The 16,202-nt window shown below is 50.7% G+C and overlaps 1 protein-coding gene across 2 annotated transcripts in view; it reads left to right on the top strand.

Moving 5' to 3' along the window:
- Positions 1–16,202, top strand: part of Shroom2 (shroom family member 2) — a gene marked incomplete at its 5' end in the record, with an annotated part of 71,347 nt that overhangs the window by 19,729 nt on the left and 35,416 nt on the right. For both annotated transcript variants that reach the window (XM_013505603.1, XM_013505604.1), the window contains 2 exon segments: positions 263–2,564; positions 4,905–5,005. In XM_013505603.1, the coding sequence (XP_013361057.1) occupies positions 263–2,564; positions 4,905–5,005 (2,403 nt within the window).

Genomic DNA, 16,202 nt, shown 5'->3' on the forward strand with positions numbered 1-16,202 from the left:
TCCCCCTCCCCCCTCGCTTCTCTCCCTCCCTCCGTCCCTCCCTCTCTCTCTCTCCCTTTCTCTTTCTCCCCTCTGCGTTTCTCTTCTCTCTTTATAATTCAGGTGTGCCAAGGTAAAATCTCAGACCCTGGGGTCTCATCCTAGGAGGTTTAGTACAGTGCAGCATCCTGACCCTCTGTGGAGGGCCGGCTGTGTTCACACAGCTATTGTGCGCTGATCTGGCCGTTTGCAAATCGTTCTTTGCTGCTTTTCTTTTGTGTAGTTCTTCCTCTCAAGACCTGTCCGGCTCCTGGGAGCAGACGAACCTACAGCGCACTTCGGACCACTTCAGCTCCCTGGGCAGCGTGGACAGCCTGGACCAGCCCTCCCAGCCCTACCCCTCTGGACACCTTTCGGCGGCCAAGTCCAACAGCAGCATCGACCACCTGGGCGGCCCCAGCCAGCGCGACTCGGCCTATGGCTCCTTCTCTACCAGCTCCGGCACCCCGGACCACATGCTGCCCAAGGCTGAGGGCTCCTCTGCGGAGAACATCCTCTACAGAGTTGGGCTCTGGGAGGCGTCCCCTCAGGCCCTGGAGGAGAGGCCCTCCACTGTCCCCCCCAGGGCCCTCGGGGACAGCAGTAAAAGCCCCAGGCCGGAGGACAGTGCTGAGCCCAAGCTGACCGCTTCTGGCAAGTCCAGTTTTGGGCCTGTCTGGCACGTTCCCGACAAGAAGAAAGCCCCTCCGTCGCCACCCCCGCCTGCACCTCCGCTGCGCAGTGACAGTTTTGCTGCCACCAGGAGCCATGAGAAGACGCAGGGCCCCCCGTTCGCAGAGGCGGCCACGACGCAGCACTTCGCAGCCCAGACCCGGACGCAGCCTCGGGGTGATTGGAGGCCGGACCCAGCCGATCGGCAGCGGAGGCCCCAGCGCCCCAGCAGCGGGAAGGAAACAGGAGGCCACCCTGACTGCGGCTGGCTGGGCTGCAGCGACAGGGCGGGTGGTCCCCCGGGCAGGCCGCAGGCCTCCCTGTCCAGCGCCGACGTGCACCTCGTGCAGCCTCCCCACGGGGGCCAGCACCTGCACCAGGGCATCGATGAGAGCCCCGCCGGGAAGCTGAGGGAGTCCGTGAGGGAGTGGCCGCGGGGCGGAGGCTGGCACGAACTGCCTATGCCCCGCTGCCAGGATACCGGCCCCCCTCAGGCGAGGTGGCCCAAGGCCGCTGACCAGAGCCATTATTCTTGTGTGGCTGCCAGGCAGCCCCCGCTCCGTGGCGAGTGCTGGCACTGGGATGCAGCCCCCGGGGCCCCCGAGTACCCTCCCTCACACCTGGCGGTGGGCCCCAGCCCGCAGTGCCCCCTGGCCTGCCACGAGGAACCAGGTCCCTTGCCAGGTGCAGCGGCAGAGGGTGGCTTCTCGGGATTCCATGAGCTGCCTGGGGCCAGCCACACCGAGCAAGGGCCACCAGCTGGTGGCTTCAGGGGGACAGATGCGAAGGGCAGCAGGCTCTCGTGCCAGCGGACCCCCGTGTTGCACTCCCTGACCCAGGAGGGCCAGACGGATGCTACAGAGAGGCCGCTTCCGTTTGACGCGCAGGTGGGTCGACCGGCACGGAGAAGTGACCGATTTGCTACCACGCTGAGAAAGGAGATCCAGACGCGCAGGGCCAGGCTGCGGAAAAGCAAGAGCACGGTGACCCTGGCCGCAGGCAGCGCGGCGGATGGTGAGGCTGGCAGCTGGCGGGCCCAGCCTGGTGCCACCTCAGAAGGCTCCTTCTCCAGCACCTACAAAGACCATCTGAAGGAGGCCCAGGCTCGGGTCCTGAGAGCCACGTCCTTCAAGCGCCGAGACTTGGACCCCAACCCGGCGGACCAGTACCCCGGGCCCCCAGAACGCAGGACCGGGGAGCACGGTGCCGCCTCCTCGTTCCCTGGGGAGCCGGACTCCGTGTCTCGCTTCTGGGAGGCAGGCGTGGACAAGCCAGCCTCATCTGGAGGTGGACCGCCCCATGTGCCCCGCGTCGGAGGCCGGAAAAGGTTCACGGCGGAGCAGAAGCTGAAGTCGTACTCTGAACCGGAGAAAATGAATGAGGTGGGGCTCTCAGGGAGCTGTGGTTCACAGCAGCACCCCAGGACCCCCGAGGACTCCGTGGGCACATTTGCCGACAGGTGGAAGTTTTTTGAAGAAACTAGCAAACCTGTTCCACAAAGGCCAGGCCAGAGACAAGCTGTGCACGGACTCCCGAGAGAGAAGGTGGAGAGGCCAAGGACCGCGGGTCATGGATGCGAAGGCACGGAGCCCTGGCTGCAGAAGAGGTCACGAGCCACCTCCTTTGGAGAAATTCTCAACGGTTGTAGCAGAGTGGGAAACCCGGGGAAGATGGACCCACCAGAGAGACTTGGGACCTTTGCAGAGTATCAGGCTTCATGGAAGGAACAGAGGAAGCCTTTGGAAGCCAGGAGCTCCGGACGGTGTCGCTCAGCGGACGACATTCTGGATGCAGGTCTGGACCACCAACACCAGAGACCGCAGTATGTTCATGAACGGTCCCGGTCGTCCCCATCCACAGAGCACTACATGCAGGTAAGCGTGGCACCAGGAGCCAGGGTGTCGCCTGCCCTCGCTGCCTTTAGCCACGTGCACACACACCCAGAATATGGTGGCCCGATGGTGCTGCAGGAGCCCAGCAGTCTGAGTACCTGCATCACCAGCATGTCTCATCTTTGCATGTCAGGTGCTTGGGGGTGGAACCTGCTTCCATGGTGATTTTCAGAGCCTTATTCCTGCAGACCCACTCCTTCCCTTCTTAGCCTGTCTGTCTTCATCTCTTACTTCATTTGTTGTCTTATAGCTAGCTTGCGCCTGCCTGTATGCCAACCAAAGGCATGGTGACTAACTCTTCTGAAGTAAAAGTGGGTGTTTCAAGACTTAACATGCTATAGCTCCTTTTTTTTTTTGAGGTACTAAGGATTGAACACAGGACCTCCCTTGTACTTATTTTGTCTTGAGACAGGGTCTCACTAAATTTTCCAGGCTGGCCCAGAACTTGCAGTCCTTGTGCCTCAGCTTTCTGAGTAGCTGGGATTGCAGATGCTTGGACCATAACCACACCTGGTTCTCTGGAATACAGATGGCACTCAGACCTTTTTTTTGGGTGCTGCTGCAGGTGAGATCCTGGGCTTCATTCGAGCTAGGCAAGTGTTGTATTACTAAGTTACGTCACTAGCCTAGCTACTTTTCAAATATTGACGTCAGCTAATGTCTATAGTGTTCATTTTTCTTTTTTCTTTTTCTTTTTTTTTATTATTATTATTATTTTTTTTTTTTGGTTTTTCTCCGATACCGGGAACCGAACTCACGACCTTGCGCTTGCCAGGAAGGCGCTTTGCCGCTGAGCTAAATCCCCAGCCCCTCATTTTTCTTTTTTAATATGCAAGTATTTTTCAGGATTGCCCTGGAACAAATTATCTTTTAAGATGCATTAAACTAAGTCTGGTGTGGTGGCGCCCACCTGTCATCCCAGCACTTGGGAGGCTGAGGCAGGAGGATTGCCATGAGTTGAAGGCCAGCCTGGGCTACATAGTGAGTTTAAAGCCAGCCTGGCCAGGCATGATGGTGCACGCCTGTAATCCCAGCACTCAGGAGGCTAAGGCAGGAGGGTCGTTGCAAGTTCAGGGCCAGCCTGGGCTACAGAGTGAGCTCAAGGTCAGCCTGAACTGCATAGTGAGACTCTATCTCAAACAGACAGAACAAAACAAAACAAAAACAAAAACAAACAAACAAAAAAATATAGCCAGCCTGAACTACACAGCAAGACCCTGTCTCAAAAAAAAAAAAAAAAAAAAAAAAAGCCCCCCCAAACTCCCCCGCAAAACACCCTGTTCAAAAAAAAAAAAAAAAAAAACAACCATGCATTACACTGTTGCACTATTTTAAGGTGACAGTTTTGATGGTGACAGTTAAAGTGTTGTAGAACATGCATACTCTTTTCCTTACTTTAAACTCTGTGGTCTCTCTTTCTCTTGCTCTCACCCCCTTTTCCCTTCTCTCTTTTTCTTCCCTTTTCCTGTCCCTCTGCCTGTTTCATCTGCATGTGTAAATTTCTATAAGAAAAAGAAAGAAATCCTGCTACAGTCGTAGATTCAATTTCTAATAAAAGAGCCAGTAGATACAGTCACTCGGTTTCTGATAAAAGAACCAATAGATGCCTCCCCTTTTGGTGGTGGTGGTTTTTCTTTCTCTTTTTTTCAGTGGTGGTTTTTCGAGATAGGCTTTGTTTAACATCCTTCAGGCAAGACTTGAACTCACTGTGTACCCCAGGCTGGCTGCAACCTGTGATTCTCCTGCCTCAGCTTCACGAGTGCTGGGATTGCAGGCATGTTCCACAGTGCCTGGCTAGTAGTGGCTTTAGTATGTCCACCCTGTGCAGGGAAAGACAGCTGCCCATTTGGCTAATGACCTCTGGTGCTGCAGACCCTGTGTGAGCTGTTTCTGCCATTGCTCTCTCTTACTTATGGCCCCTTCCCTGTGACCTGTGAGGGCTCTCTGCTTGCTTGCTTGAGAGTGCGGATTTCCAGCCTCCGACAAGGCCTGGGGTAGGAGGTCCCCCGCAGTGGCTTGTGACCAGCTGTCCTTTCTTTGATTTCTTTTGCCTGGTTGTGTCATGTGGGCTTGCAGGCTGTAGGCAGGAGCTGGTTCCTGCCTGGAGGAGAAGTGTCTTTGGGGTCCTGGATCGTGTGTCTGCATGAGAGGGGTGGTGGAGCCAAAGGGGCTGGGCCTGCACACAGTGCAACGGGCGGGACACGTCACTGGCGTTGAGGCGCGGGCGCACAGGCGAACCCACAAATTGAGGGCTTTCATAATAACATATGTCTCAGGAAGGCAGCCTGAGGGTTTGGTGTCTCATGCTGCTGTCCTTTGCAGGAATTGCCTGTCGAACCTCGAAGGCAGTCAGGGGACCCTGGTGGGCACAGAGAGGCTCCTCCCTCTGCAGTCCGTGCTCGGGAGGCACGTTCCACTCCGAGGTAGGTGACATTTGGATCTGGGGTCACTGTAGAGGTGTCTTGGGCTGCTCTATGGGGGCGGGGAGTGAGTGCTGGCTTACCGTGCTCAGATGTCTTGGTTTTCCCAAACCCCAAGTAGCTAGTGACCGGGCATGATTTCAGGCACTGTCGTACCCTGCACTTCTGAGCAGAGACCCTGTGCCTGGTTGTCCTGTCCAGAGAATCATCGCTGTCACAGTTAGGGTTCTTTAAGTGGCTGCTGTGTCTTCTCTGCAGCGAGAGACACTTTCTGCGAAGGAAACGGAGAGTCCGGCTTTACATGCTTGAGTTTGTCCTGATGGGAGTGAAGCTTGAGTATTTCCGATTTGGAATTGGGATGCGGGATCGTTACTCTGGAGGGGACAGGGCCAACCTTCCTAATTTGGACTTATGTACTGAGTTCATTTAAACTTTAAAATAGAAGTGGAGTCAGTTGACTCCCTAGAGAGAAGCAGGAAGTGCGGGCGGTGTCAGCCGGGTATCACAGCACAGCATGCCTGCTGTAATCCTGAAGCATCCCACACGTCACAGTTCTGCTGCGAGGGTGGGATTTAGGCAAAACACAGGGTGTTCCCTGGCTGTTCCCACCCTGTGTAGGTCGGGATAAGCATGCATCTCTGAAGAGGGTGTGGTGTGATCTTGTTTTTCGAGTGCAGGGGACTGACAGAAGGAAGTGTGTGTATGCCAGAGTCTTGGGTGAGGAATTCTTCTCTGCTGCTGCCTCCAGACCCTGCTGCAGTTGGTGTGGGGTCCAAATCAAACACTGACCTCGGAGCTCAAGGGTCCACTGCAGAAATCACCAAGCTAGGTGTTTACTTTCAAGAGCCTTCCGGAATGGGGTTTTCTTCCGTTTGGGTTTAAACTGAATGCTACTGGCCTTTCGGGAAAGTAGACCTGTTTATGGGATCCTGAGGCGATAGGTTTGGTGCCCAGTGTGCGCCTGTGTAGAAGGTCCTGCAGTTGCTCAACTTGCTGTGTAGCTGCAACAAGCCCAAGGGTAGGAAAGGCTGGTGAATAATCCCCCGGCAAAACTCCACAGTGCCTGCGGGGCACAATTCCAGCTCTGTCCCTGTGGGCTTGCACTAAGTCATGTGCCAAGTGCCAGCTGTGGTCTGTTTGCCAAGCCGGCATCCAGGCGCCGCTGCAGTTCTGGGGCGTGGTAGCCTGGGCCACGAGGTAGGCTGTGCACACCGCCCTGCACCATCAGTGGGTACACGTGCAGAGGGCGCATGCTGGGGCTGACAGTTAGTTCCTCCATTCTGCATAAGAATGTCACTGTGAAAGGAAGAATGAACGTGTGTGTGTGTGTGTGTGTGTGTGTGTGTGTGTGTGTGTGTAGGACACTGTCCATACTGAAGGGGTCCAGAGGACAGGAGGAGGGACCATGTACTTTATTTAGCATGGCCGTGTCCCCCAGCAAACTGTACCTCTACTGTGAAGACATCAGTTCCAGAAGCTTTCTGCATTTGAGGTACAAAGCCAGCAATTTTCAGAATTGTGTGTGTGTGTGTTCAGCGTGGCAAAGCTCAGTGAAGTTCTGCAATACAACTGTTAAAAAGTCCTTTTCAACTTATCCCGGGGACGGTTGCATTTTCCGAGGGATCAGCAAGAAAGATTATGTTTCAACGACGAAGTGTGAGACTCATAGAAATGAAAAGGCGGGCAAAAGATGGTTCTTTGTTCACCAAAAAACAGTGTGTGATACAGAGAATGAAAGATACCCAGGGCTGCACACAAGTTTAAAGTACACATGACTGCATAATGAGTAGATTACTAATCTGGTGACTGATGTGGGGTAATAAATTTTTTTGGTTGCATTCCATTGGAATAACAGGAGAATGGTGAGATCAGAATTACTGTGTTTGCTGGTTTTCATCCAAGTCAAGTGGAGGTAACGTTTTCTTGAGGTTCAAGGTTGGGAGAGAATGATGCAGATATTTATACCTGAAGGGATGACACAGAATTATAACTCTCAAAAAGTTAGGCTGGGTGTAGGAGGCTGAGGCAGGAGGATCACAGATTTGGAGATTAGCATGGGCAACTCAGGGAGACCTTGTGTAAAAATGAAAAGGGCCAAGTATGTAGCTCAGTGGTACCGTGCTTGCCTCACGTGTGTAAGCCCCTCAGCTTGAGCTCCAGTACTGAAAAAAAAAAAAGTTACATGGTGCACCCAGCAGAAGTTGGAAAAGAAGGTGCTGTGACCTCTGGTTGAGTTACAGAGAAACAAGTGGTAATTGGGGTACAATAAGCCTGAACCTCAGGGAGTGGATCCAGTGATACTTGCTCACCTATAGCGAGTCCCACCCTGAGCTCCTGCTTTACCTGTTCCCATCTTACCTGTTCAAAGGGCTTTTCCCAGCAGCACTGACAGCTTTCCGAGGTTCTTCACCTGACCCTGAAGCTCAGGGTGTCTTTGCAGATGCCTCCTCCTGCTGACGGGGGGTCCTGGCATCTGGTGTTGGGGCTCTTAGGGCAGCTGTAACTGCACCCCGGGCAGCCCTGGAGGCTGGAGGTCAGGGTTCAAGATGTACACAGGGTTGTTCCTCCTGATGCCTCTCTGCTTGGCTGTGGGTGCTGACTTCTCCCTGTCTCCTCATGTGTTTGGTTGTCCCTCTGGATATGTGTGTGTGTCCTGACTTTTCCTTTAAGGACACCAGACAATTTGCATTCGTGATCTTGTTTTACCTACATACATGTGCATGCACATGTGCGCACGCACACACACACACACACACCCGCTTTAAGAGTTTACCTTCCAAGAGGGTGTGGGCTACACTGGGAACAGTGGGATGCTCTGCACACTGCCATGGCATGAGGAGGAGGATGACTCTTATAGTCACATCATGGACACATTTGCTGTGCTCTTTATCTCTGGGAGCTCCTGGAAGACCAGGATTTGAGTAGCTTTGTATCTAGCATAGTTCCTGCACAGAAGAACTAAGTTAAATAAATGGTTGGTTGGATGGGTATACTACTGGTTGGTGAATAGATGGACAAGTAAACACATAGATGAGTGGTCCTCAGGTGGATAGCTGGCGGCGTAGATGGGTGGACAAATGAATGGCTGGGTATGTGGATGGATGGATGGATGGATGGATGGATAGATGAGTGGGTGGGTGGATGGATGGATGCATGCATGGATGGGTGGGTGAATGGGTGGATGTTTGAATGGATAATGGGTACATAGATGGGTGGATGGATGAATGGGTAGATAGGTGGATGGATGGATGGATGAGTGGGTGAGTGGGTGGATGAGTGGATGGATGAGTGGGTGGGTGGATGGGTGGATTGTATGCATGAATGGGTTGTTGAATGGGTGGATGGGTGAATGGCATAAGAATGGATGGGTGGATGCATAGATGGATGGATGGACGCATGGATGGGTGGTTGCATGGATGGATGGATGGATGGAAGGATGGGTGGATTGTATGCGTGGATGGGTTGTTGAATGGGTGGATGGGTGAATGGCATAAGAATGGATGGGTGGATGCTTATGGGTGGATGGATGCATGAATGGGTGGTTGCATGGATGGATGGATGGAAGGATGGGTGGGTGGATGGGTAGATGAATGAGTGGGCAGATGGATGGAAGGATGAATAGGTATGGATAGATGGACTGGTCAATGAATTCAACCTTTCTTGAGTTATTCCTTTTTCTTTCTTCTAGTACTAAAGATTGCATTCAGGGCCTCACACAGTCCTTAGTCCTTAGTACTTAGCCCCTATTCACTGCCAACTAAGCACTGAGCTACATCTCCAGCTCTGTTTATTTTATTTCGAAACAAGGTCTTTCTCAGTTGCCCAAGGTGGCCTAGAACTTACAGTCCTCCTGCTTCAGCGTCCTGAGTACCTGGGATTACAGGCATGTGCTACCATGCAGTCCTTGAGGACGGGGAATAGTAATCCAATGGTGGTACGTTCTCTGGGTGTGCAGATATTTACTAAGATTTTAGCTTACCTGCTAAGAAGTGGAATGGGCCTGCCTTTATCATTCTGCCCTTGGTTTAGAATCAAGAAGACACACATTTCAGAGGCAGTCCAGTAACGTGGACCTGTTTTCCAGTGTTGCACTTTAAACCTTGTAGGAAAACTGAGATGTAGTTTGATTGTGGCACCTCAAGTCTGAGCGCATTCTGAGGTACGCATCCTGGGAGGCTCTGGAAATGAGCTGAGGGGAGCCCAGGGCTGGCCCAAGGCAGGGGGTGCTGGTAGGATTCGTTCTTCCTCTCTGCCTTCTCCCAGGAGCTTCTGTTCCATCTGTGGGAGCTGCTGTCCGGTGCCAAGGGGCTGGCACTGACCTCAGGCCGGGAGAGGGAGAATGAGAAGATACCCTAAATCCTAGTACAGCCGCGAAACTGCGTACGGATGAGATGCGAAGCCCATCTTGAGGACAGGCTTGCTTCATTATGAAACTGATGGGCCAGACCAAGCTGAGAATAGACCTCTTGATGTTTGTTTTCCCTGGGAGGTGACTTGAGAGGTTAACGTGAAGGCGAATTTTTTTTTTTTTCTTTCATTTACCAGACCAGCTTCTGCCAAGTAGGTTTCAAAATAAGTAACAGAGATTATCATGCAGTTCTGCACTGTGTTGGTTGCTTCAGGGCAGACATTTCCTCCCCTGGCCTTCAATTAGCTCAGGAGCAATTGAGACTTTCCACTCCAAACTGCGCTGCCCTGCCGGGTAATTATGGAGCCCACACTCCGCTGTGTGCGAAGGCAGAACTCGAGCTCCGCCTTTTCTGGGGCAGAGCCAGCACTGCCCGCCCTGCACCCGGCAGCAGAGGTGCTCTCTGTCTTCATTTGCAATTACAGTCCATTCCCCCCGCTTCTATTTCTGCCCCCTTGGACCTCACAGTCCCAGAGCTGGGACAGGCAGCTGCAGGTTTGTTGACTTGTCAGTTTGGTCATGAGACCGCGTGATTCAGAAGGAAGTGTTGGAAGGCCGCAGTGCCGGGGAAGCGGCGTTTGGGGCTATTTGGAGCTAGGGCAGAGAGTATGACCTGGGAGCCAGACCTCCCCGGCACGCCGCACGGAAAGGTAGGGTGAGCGTTGGGAGCTGCATGGGATGCCCTGCTGAGGGAAGAACGAAGTGCGATACCCATTGAGTTCCAGCAAGTAACTCCGAGGCTGGGCAAGGAAGTGTGTGCTTCCTGGGTCCCTTCTGTGACTTCCGGGCTCCGTCGTGGTGCTGTCTTTCCCAGGAGAACCTATAGCCCTGGGGAAAACCCCGCTTCTAGCCAGGTAAGAACCCTAGTCAGTTCCATGGTAGAAACTAACTCTGCTCTTTCTGTCCTGATCCCTTTTCTTCTCCGCTGACTTCTTTAGGGCCTTTGCGCTGAGCTGTATCCTCAGCCCTTTGTTTTCTTTTTGAGATGGAGTCTCTCTGAATTGCCCAGGCGGGGTTTGAATTTATAATCCTCCTGCCTCAGCCTTCCCGAGTGCTGGGATGGCAGGCATGTGCCACCACGACCTTCACAGACTGTAGTTTTCAAAGCTTTCACTCTTGTCAGTTGACCCTGGTTGACTTTGCCCATCACAGTATTGTTCTTTGTCTTTTACCTCTCTCCAGAAATGCACCTGAGAACGCAGACACCCATCATCTCCTGTAGATCCCTCCAGCCTTTTTGGTAGGTCGAAGAGCAGACTTCCAGTGCAGGCAGCTGGGGACTGGGGTTTGGCTCAGCGGCACAGCGCCTCCCTGGCAAGCGCAAGGTCATGAGTTCGATTCCCGGTACCAGAAAAAAACCAGTGCAGGCAGCTGCTTTGTTTCGGGAGAGGAAGGTGATCTGCAACAAGTTCTCTTTGCTACTTTCTGTGTATGTTAGCATTTGGGTGGAAACAGTGGTTGGGGAATCAGAGGCCACCAAGGTTAGTATCTCTCCCAGGACAAGCAGAAGGACTAAGTATCCCGCCTTCTCTTGAGACTCCCAGGCTTTGTAGGTATGTAGGGTCACATTGTAGGTGTAGGGTCACATTCCCTTCTACTTAGCTACGAAGTTGTTCTACATGGCTTGCTTCTGTCCCCCTCTGTTGAAAGTGAAATTGTAAATTTATTTAAATGGTAAGGTCCACGTAACGTATGACTTACCATTCTAACTTGTACAAGTTGGGAGCATTTAGTACATCTATAAGGTTGTACAGCCACCACTGTTTAGCTCCAGAACGTTTTCATTACGTGTAAGCCTCTTCCTGTTTCATAGTCAGTCACTGCTGAAGTATGTTTATTCTTCTGCTTAGCTCGATGGCATCCCACAGACGCAGTGTCTTCAGCAGTTGGTGGATTCTTGCAGTTAATACAGTATAAGACATCTGTTTAACTTACTCAGTTTTTCAAGAGTCCACACATCTGAAATAAAAAGGGAATGAGTTTTGTGTATCACTTTATTCTCAACGTAAGTAGACTGGGAGGCTTAGGCAGGAGGATCCAGAGTTCAAGCCCAGCCCGAGCTGCTTAGCAAGTCCTTGCTTCAGAATTAAAAAAAAAAAAAAAAAAAGGTTTTAAAAGGCTGAAGAAAAAAAAATTTAAAAATATTAATATACTGTTTTTCCCCCAAAATAAGTCAGAGTCTTATTTTAGGAGAAGGTACAGTAGGGCTTATTTTTAGGGGCTGTGTTATTTTCTCATGTACAGTAATCTTACAATCGTGTCATCTTCTCCTGGACCATCACCGTAACTCTGCACACCTCACATCCCAGCCTGAATTTCTTGGGACTGCTGTTTCGATGGAACCGCTGGCCCCGGTCTCTCACGTCCAGCAGCAGGGCCCAGTTTCTGTCTGTGTATTCTGCTCTGAGTACACGGGCAACACGGCCCTCAGCGATTTTACCCCATGAGTTCTTCCCCCAAGTCGTGACTTCTTGCGGGCTGGGCCCCACTAAATTTCTGTTAATTCAGGTGTTCATTGAAGAGTTAGGAGACAGGACAGGCAACAAAAATGATGACAGTTGAGAATGGGGGTCCACACCGAAGCAATGAAAAACCGCAGGCAGCAAGACTCAGAAAGCGCTTCTTTATGTCATAAGAGTGCCGTTCGAACACTCTGAGGACTGGATTAGGAAGATTCCTATTAGACAGAATCCATCCGTGATCGAGCATGCATGTTATATGTGTGTTGTGTCTGTACTGTGTTTGGTCATTCGGCAGTAAGTTTTGGGTCATCTGTTTACAAAGACACTTTCCTGTCGTCCAGAGGTGCCCATTTGGGTACTTAGAAATACTTAATTATAGTTATAATTTATATTATCACAGCAGTGGTGGGGGACCTATGGCATGCGTGCTGCTGCAGGCTGTGTGTAGCATTGAAAGCTTCGCCGTCACCGTCCTAGAAGGTGTGCATGGCTGTGACTCATGAGCCATGGCAGTGTCCTGGTCTTTGGTCGTAGCATGATGGTCCCTAGTTGAGAAGAAGGGATAAGTACCGGGCTCCCACAGAAACTGCTCTTCCTCTGCATCGGGGACCTCCGTTAGCTGAGCTCTGTGTCCCATTAGTCAAAAGAAAAGCTGTGGATGAAATGAATCTTTTTTGTGGCATCCAGAAAACCAAGGTAAGCTGGAGCCGCAAGCATCGCCGCATACTCTGGCCAGAGATCTGTTACACTTCCCATTAAACTAACATTGGCTTTGTAGTTTCCGCACTGAACTTGCAGATTTGTTTGTGGTGCATAGCCAAAGAGCTATAAAAATGAGCAAAATAAAACCGATTTTATATTTCAACATGTAACAATATAATAAAAAATAATCAGAGCCACGTAGTGTATGATTCCAATTCTGTAAACTGTGCGAATAGGCAAACCCACAGAAAGTAGATTTGTGCTTGCCCAGGGGCCGAGGAAAGAGGGAGAAGGCGGAGACGGCATGGAGCTGGGGTTTCCTTTGGAGTGATGAAGTGTTCTGGAATTAATAGTGCCGCATGCACGAATTGTGAACGTAACTAAAAACCGTGCACTCGCTTCACCTCTTCAAGGGGTGAATTTTAAGGCACATAAATTTTTATCTTAATTTTTTACAAATCTCAGCGCTGGGATTGCACAAGAAAATGCCTTTTTAATTTAAGATGTGTGCCAAGAGCCTGTAGCACCGAGGCTAGCAAACTTGGTACAGGATCAGATGGTGAGCGCTTGGGTCCTGATGTGACTTCTTTGCCGTCATTGCGCTGGGAGCCGGCCTCTTCCTGACTCGGCTGCCCCTCCCGTCAGCCCGGTAAGAGCTCTTGCTTGGGCTCAATGCTGAGTGTTCCATCAGCTGGGCACAATAACGCACTGCCCACCACACCCAGCAACTACAAGGCTTTTCTCTTGCTTTGCAGCTTTTCTCTCTCCCCACCACTCCCAAAGGGAGGAACTGAGATGAGCGAATGCAAAGCTCTGCCTGAGTCCAAGCTGGGAAGAGCAGCTTGCAGGACTCGCCTGCTATCTGCCTTCGAGCACTCCTGTGCGTCCTGTAGCCTGCTCTGCCTCCCACCTCCCACCTACCAGTTCTGCGCCGATAGATCTACCCCTGGGCCCTACTTAGGCACTTGGGTGGAGCCACAGTGTCCTATGAAGTTGGCTGAGTCTTTGATAGAAAATCTCCTCCCGGTGGGTTTTTCCTCTGCTCCCCTGGTAACCGCTGTATCCATGCCGAGTTCCCTCCTGCTTGTCGTCCTCCCAAGCAAATCCTACACATCCCCTGGAACCATCTGCCTGTGAGGTTCCTGGTACCCTCTCCTTCAGCGCGCTGGTTGTGCAGAGCTGTAAAACATGGATGGCCGTTAGGGAGGTTCACTTGGAGAACGAGGTGAATGGGGCAGCTGAACTCATTCTTCCGTAGTTGGAGGAATGTGGTCAAGCCCCATTCAGCACACTGGCTTTGAGTCTTAGGAAAGCAGATGACTCAGCAGAAGAAGGGGTTGTGCAATGCTGGTTTAGTGTGGGTGGGGATGGTGGCCCACAGGCCACATCTGGCCCGTGGTATGTTTTTGTAAATAAAGTCCTCTTGGCACCCATTTGCTCAGAGATTGCTGTGGCTGCTTTTTCGCTATAAATGGCAGACTTGAGTTCTTGGAGTATATGTGGCTTCCTAGACCAGAACTGAAAGATTTTGTATTTGACTGCGTCCCTTTATGGAAAAGGCTTGCCAGCCGTATGGGGTTTAGTCCAGGGTTGTAAGGAGTGGACACTCCCTAAAGGAGTGTGCTTGTATCATGAACATGGAGCTGTCTGGAGGTTTGCCTGGATGTCTTCAGAGAGGCTTCCTCATACTGCTTTTTGATTGTTTTGCAGCATGATAGCCATTTATTTCCCTGTCATTTTCCTCTTCTGGTCTCTGGTGTGGTTGTTGAACTGGGAAGTTTGCCTAGTTCACCTGAGTGGAGGAGGCCGTGACTTCCTCCCGGCATGAGGCCCCTGGGGAAATGCCGCTTGGCTACATGAGTGATGGGGTGGGTTAGGGAGGGTTGTCCCTGGACAGCAAGGGCTGGAGATGCCACTCAGTTTGTGGAGATGACGGGAAGGTGTACAAGGCTTTGCCAGGACTGTGGAAGAGTTGAGGCAGGAGAGTTCTGTGGGGAATGTGAGGTACTAGGTGGTTACTCCGTTCCATGCTTTTTTAGGTGTAAAATTTTTCAAGGGCACACGTGTCTTGTGTTGAGTAAAAGCAGATTCAGGTGCACTGAATTTTTTTTTTTTTTTTTTTTTTTGGTACCAGGAATCGAACTCAGGACCTTGCACTTGCCAGGCAGTCACTTGTGCCGCTGAGCTATATCCCTGGCCCAGCTGCAGTTTATCATCGTGACTTACAGTTTAAGCCTTAATAGCATTAATACTACAACGTCTGTAGAAAGATCTGAATGTCTTCTGAACTGTGATCATTATGTGTTGCTCCAAGAAATGTAGGTATATGAAAACCCAGTGACAAACCTGGATGTCAAAAAAGTGCTTTGTCTTTGAAATTATGCCGGAAAGGTCCCCTTTCAGAATGCATTCCTATGATGTAGGCAGCACATGGATCTTGGTGCCTGATACTTTTCTCCCATAGGGCTGCTGGGGGAACGGCTGCCTTGAGACTGAGGCAGGGAATAGAGATGAGCCGGATGGGCCAGCCCATGGTGCCAAGAAGGACGAGAACACGCAAATACACGCAAATAGACCTGACAGTGATTACAAGGCTATGTTAGAGGGACCCAAACCAGCAGTGACCAAAATCAGAACAATTTGAGCTATGAAATAATGTAGTAGTGGATTAATGTGTGGAGTAGATTCATGGGCCCCTAACCTATACAGAAATGGTTGAATAAATTAATGAATGCAAAGTAGATCAGTCTGTCTTGCACAGAAATTCTTCACCAGGTAGCCAAGGTCAGTGTCAACCTTGGATGAACATGCTCATAGCATGATCTTTATAATAACAACAATATTTCCCCTCCGTGGTCTCTTCATCCCAAATTCATCATCCTACTCAAATCAGAAACAGGAAGAAAAAAAGTCACAGTTCCCAGTTGAGGGATTTGCTACCAAATGCCTGAGTATTCCTCCTCAGAACTGGCAAGAGAATCGAAAGCAAGGCCAGCCCGAGAAATCATCTGTTTCAGTCTATTTAGGCTATTTATTTCATGCCTTATATTTGGTGGCTTATAAACCAGACATTTTATTTCTCTCACGGCTGGTGGCTGGAAGTTCAAGCTTGAGTTGTGGTGGATCCAGGGACTGGTGAAGGCTGTTTCCTGGTTCATACCTGGTGCTTTCTCTGTGACCTAACACGGTGAGAGAGGGATGGAGCTCTTTGCAGTCTCTGTATCATGAGGGCACTAATTCCTCCTATGAGGCTCTACCTTCATGATCTCATCTCCTCCCATAGGCCTCCATCTCCTACTTCCTTCTTTTTGAGGGTTAGGGTATTTTTTTTTTTATTTTAAAGAGAAAAAAAAAATCAGTAAAAATGATACAGAATTTCAAAACAAGATAATAGGAAATTAACAATAGTTATTATATTGCACATTGTTATCTTCAAAGTAGTTGCCCAGATCACAAGATATAGGCGTGAAAAATTGATGAAACCATATAAGCACAAAGTATTCCTTTCAATGAACTAATAGAAATTAGTACTACAATTATCTTAGCTATCTTGTGCCTGTACATACATGCACACATATATGTGTGTGTGTGTGTGTGTGTGTGTGTGTGTATATATATATATATATAT

The sequence above is a fragment of the Chinchilla lanigera genome, unplaced genomic scaffold, assembly GCF_000276665.1.
Source record: "Chinchilla lanigera isolate Chin_1 unplaced genomic scaffold, ChiLan1.0 scaffold00098, whole genome shotgun sequence".
In the NCBI taxonomy this organism is placed as follows: Eukaryota; Metazoa; Chordata; class Mammalia; order Rodentia; family Chinchillidae; genus Chinchilla; species Chinchilla lanigera.